The 4,910-nt window shown below is 42.5% G+C and overlaps 1 protein-coding gene across 1 annotated transcript; it reads left to right on the top strand.

The window, feature by feature from the left end:
- The first annotated feature begins 257 nt into the window (after positions 1 to 257).
- On the top strand, positions 258 to 4,459 carry LOC128374510 (toll-like receptor 13). The gene is made up of 4 exons (XM_053334779.1): positions 258 to 1,852; positions 1,931 to 2,748; positions 3,768 to 3,885; positions 4,180 to 4,459. Exons 1-4 carry the CDS (start codon positions 258 to 260, stop codon positions 4,457 to 4,459), a joined length of 2,811 nt encoding a protein of 936 aa, XP_053190754.1.
- The last annotated feature ends 451 nt before the right edge of the window (positions 4,460 to 4,910 follow it).

A 4,910-nucleotide genomic window follows, 5' to 3' on the forward strand; every position in this document is an offset into this window, starting at 1 on the left:
TCATGCATCACATATCATTCACTTGGAATTGCAGGGTTACATTTACATTATACAGTCTCCAAATGACAAAAACCTAAAATACAATTTCAGTGATTAATGTTCATAAATTAGAGACATTTATGGGATGAAGTAATGTTAAGTAACATTTTGGTTGTTGTTGAATTCCTCTGCAGATATCAAACATCTTCATCATCGTTACTGACAGCAGCTGATCTTAACAGACTGGATGTAACAGATCTGAAGATCTCTATTCAACAATGGGAACAATACAAAGACGTCTTCTCTTACTTCTGTCTCTGCTGCTTCATCTCAACCCTTCACTCTCATATTCACTGAAAAACTGCTCTGTTGATTATTCTGAGGATGGCTCTGCTCATATTGTCTTGAATTGCCTTTATGGTGATCTTGCTGCTGTCCCTCATGACATCCCCAGAGATGTAAGCTCAGTAGATCTCAGTTACAATCTCATTGGACAGATTAACAGGAAAGATTTTGGCTTCTTTTCAAAGCTGAGACTTTTGTTCCTGGACTCGAATAAGATTGCTCACGTAGACAATGGGTCTTTTATCGGGTTGGTGGCGTTGTCAAAACTTGGCATGAGAGCTAATGAACTCACCAGCCTGACAGGAAACCTTTTCCAGGGACTGTCCAACCTCACAACGCTTGACATTGGGGAAAACAAAATCCAGTTCATCGATGCCTCAGCCTTTCACTTCCTGACCAGTTTACAAACTGTGATGCTGGATTTCAACCAGATCCAACAAGTTTCAGACATTCAGCCCATCTTACAGCTACCACATCTACAAAATCTAAGCATTGGACATAATCAATTTAATTCTTTCCAGACCAAAGATCTGCTGCTGAACATGTCCTCAAGCCTGAAGGTGTTGGATGTAGCTCATAGTGAGTTGGAAATATTCAGCATCACCACACCGATCTTTCCTCACCTTGAGCTGATTAACATTTCTCGTTGTGGCAGAAGTGCCCGTCTGAAATGGGACATCCCTGACAAGACTTTACTGAAGAACATAACTCAACTGTATTTTGGCTTTACTTCACTGCCTTTTAAAGACATGCAAAAAGTCCTGCAGAGTCTTGACTCGCTGATGCATCTTACTCTAAATTATATGGAAAGGTGGATCAAAAATGGCCTCTTAGATACAGTCTGCAAAATCCCGACGCTTAAGAAGCTGGATCTGTCTTACAACTCTTTCCCCAAAATCAGTGCAAAGCTTGTAAATTGCTCTCAGCTCACTGAACTTGACCTGTCCAGTACTGTGATGACTGAAGTGTTTCCAGGCTCCATACAATCGATGAAGCAACTGAGGTACCTCAACTTACAAAACAACAAGCTCTCCAAAGTGCCAGATGACATCAGGAGTCTCTCCTCCCTCGAGATCCTGGATCTGAGTAATAATCATCTCATTGAGTTGGGCTGTGGAGATTTCCTTAACACAACACGCCTCACTGAACTTAATCTGAGCAACAACCGCATTGCCAAACTGGACTCGTGTGCCTTTGAAAATCTGGAAGATCTGAAAGTTTTAGATTTAAGTTACAACCTGCTGTCGACATTCAGAGGCGCCTTCAAAACTGGCCTGCAGAAGCTTGAATTCCTCCATCTGAGCAATAACTTTGTGTCTGTTTTGGAAAATGGGGATTTTGAAGCTTTAGGATCTGTAAAGTATTTGGATGTGGTGTTAGATAATATCAACAGGGTGAAACAGGAAGCTTTTGACGGAATGAACCACCTAGAAACTCTTAATGTGAAGCTTCCTCTCCATTTTGAAATAAACTTCACAGGACTGCATCAGCTGAAAAGTCTCACAGTACATTATAATACTGACAGCAGTTTCAAAAGTACTCCTCCAAACCCCGAAAAAGTTTTGTTTAATTTAAAATATTTGAAAAGTTTTACTGTAATATGCAAAGGCAATCACTTTGGCTTTCCCTTAGATGTACCAACATACATCTACATGGCTATGAAAAATTTAGAGGAGTTCACGGCTGTGAATGTGTTTGATTCTGCGCCGGATCCAACAACATTTTGGTTCAACCCTAAGGTCAAGAGTTTGACGATCCAGCAGACTGATTTGACAGAATTTGATCCTAATCTGTTTGAGCCGATCCCAAACCTGCAGTCCCTCGATCTGTCCAAGAACAAACTCAGATCTTTGGATTTTCTGGCTCAGGCCGACCTGCCGGTTCTCAGCTGGTTGAAACTCAGTGAGAACGAGTTGACGGTGATCAATGAGACGGTCTTCCAGTCTCTGCCTGCACTAACATATCTGGACCTGCTTGGTAACCCTTTCACCTGTGACTGTTCTAATGTCGGCTTCATCCAATGGATGATTAGCAACAACCAGACACAAGTTGTTAACGCCTACCAGTACACTTGTTCCTTTCCTCCCAATAAACAAGGAAGCAAGCTGCTGGACTTTGACATCCAGTCCTGCTGGATGGACGTTAATTTCCTCTGCTTCATTTCCAGCACTTGTCTGGTTGTGCTAACTCTCCTCACATCCTTCATCTACCACTTTCTGAGGTGGCAGCTAACCTACGGCTTCTACCTCTTCCTGGCCTTCCTCTATGACAAGAGGAAGAGGAAGCAGGAAGCTCCTCACTGCTACGACGCCTTCATCTCCTACAACGTTCATGACGAGGCCTGGGTTTACCAAGAGATGCTTCCAGTGCTGGAAGGAGAGCAGGGCTGGAGACTCTGTCTGCACCACAGAGACTTCCAACCAGGTACATCTCAGCACTTCTAACTGTTAACCTGCAGTCTAGTTGTTTCTGTCAGCTGACATCACAAACTCTCACATGGTAACAGAAGGAAAAGTTAGTTTCAGTAACAGTCTCTTAGAAATGACGTTCATATGCAGCTAAAATGTTTTCTCAGTGACGCTGCTTTGACAAATCTAATCTCTGCCTCTCTGAAATGAATGAAGGTACATTTATATATGGCTCAGAAGTTGATGAGATCTTTAATGAGGTTCATTACTTCTGGAGCAGAACCTGGAAGTTTTGGCTTCACTTCAGGTCTCTATGGCAACATGACTTCCATGTGACTCTTCTATCTGTGGGGCACCGTCACTCTCCTCTATCCATTCAGTAAAGATATTCACCTTGTGTTGAAAACCTGACGACGTACAGGCTAAACGTGTTGTACGACTCATGCAAACTGACAGCCTCTCTGAGGTGCCTAATTTATTCTGAGCATCAGAGTATAAGACATATAGTGACTCTGCTGAAAGCCTGTAAAGCTTCAGTTAGGACAGGTTTGTCAAAACGAACTTTCATGTTTTATGTATTTTGTTGGATGAGTTTTTGTCTTTGAAACATTTGAGTCCATTTTCATTACTGTTGGTTTTAATAACCCTCAGTGACATTCAGATTTAACGTTTCTGTGTTTGCGTCTTCCTCTTCCTCTTATCTGCTTCCTGTCAGAGATGCTCAGATTACAGTTTCCATAGAAAGGTGAAGATTTTTAGTGTTTGAGTTTCACTTCCTTTTTATTCATTGGTCTGTATGTCACATACAGAACGCTCAGTTCATCAGACACGCTGCAGCGGTTTTGATGTGGCTCGTGGTTTAGTACCAAATGTATAGTTCTTTACTTCTTAGCCAGCTGAACAGGAACAGAGACATCAGCTGTCAGCAGAGTCTGTATCAACCTTTAAACCTCCATCATCCATCAGTGAATTTGTCCTTAATTCAGCGTCTCACCTTTACCTGGTTCAATGTCAACAGTAAGTGTGTCTCCACAGGTAAGCCCATCATAGAGAACATCACAGACGCCATCTACAACTGCAGGAAGACCATCTGTGTGATCAGCCGTCACTACCTGCAGAGCGAGTGGTGCTCCAGAGAGATCCAGATGGCCAGGTGGGGGCGCTGCATGAACAAAACCAGGAGGCACAAAGTTTCAATTCAATGATTTAAATCATAAACAGAAGACAAGACAAATAGGAAAAAAGAACAGATCAAAAACAAGAAGGTGTACAACATGGCTGACTTAATATTAGATCTAAAAAAAACCTTCTTTATTGTTATAGTTGCTCTGTATAGTTAGCATTAATGCATGTCAGTGTAATCAGTGTAATCAGCACCTCCAGCTTTTATGTGTCAGCCTCTCACACTGATGGAGTCCTCTGAATGGTCCTCTGTGATCTGTTGCAGCTTCCGTCTGTTTGATGAGCAGAAGGACGTGTTGATCCTGCTGTTTCTGGAGGACATCCCTGCTCATCAGCTGTCTCCGTACTACCGCATGAGGAAGCTGGTGAAGAGACGCACCTACCTGAGCTGGACGCAGGCTGGTGGACACACAGGAGTCTTCTGGCAGAACGTACGGAGAGCTCTGGAGACGAGGGACGCTCCCAACGAGACCACCAACCTGCTGACCGGACCCACGGGACGCTTTCACCAAGGGTCCAGACGTCCTGATGCTGAAGACCCTTAAAGAGCTGCCAGTGGCTGCTCGCTGCTCCAACTGGCTCCCATTCACAAACCTCAACGCTTCTCTTGAAATATGAAGTCGCTCATTGTTTCAACGAGTCATTGTGTTCTCAGTCTTTAAACTCAGGTTCCCCTTTAAGTGTGAGTAAGAGTTAAAGACTTATGCTGGCTTTGATGTCAGCTGTGTGGATGTTGATTGACAGCTGTTCACCTGCTGCTTTCCCTGAATGAGTCTATTGATGCAATATTTCATCAAATGTAATATTACTTCATTACAATGCCTGCCCTGTTAGCACAATTTAGCTCAAATAGCAAACATTAGCACAACTTTGCTCAGCCTTACTTTTGCTTTGGTGTTCTCAAATTACAAAGAATAAATCTGCATTAAGGTTGTTTATATTTTAAAACATATTATCAACATTATATTATATTGTAATCGTATTTTTTAAGTTCTA

The sequence above is a fragment of the Scomber japonicus genome, chromosome 15, assembly GCF_027409825.1.
Source record: "Scomber japonicus isolate fScoJap1 chromosome 15, fScoJap1.pri, whole genome shotgun sequence".
Lineage (NCBI taxonomy): Eukaryota > Metazoa > Chordata > Actinopteri > Scombriformes > Scombridae > Scomber > Scomber japonicus.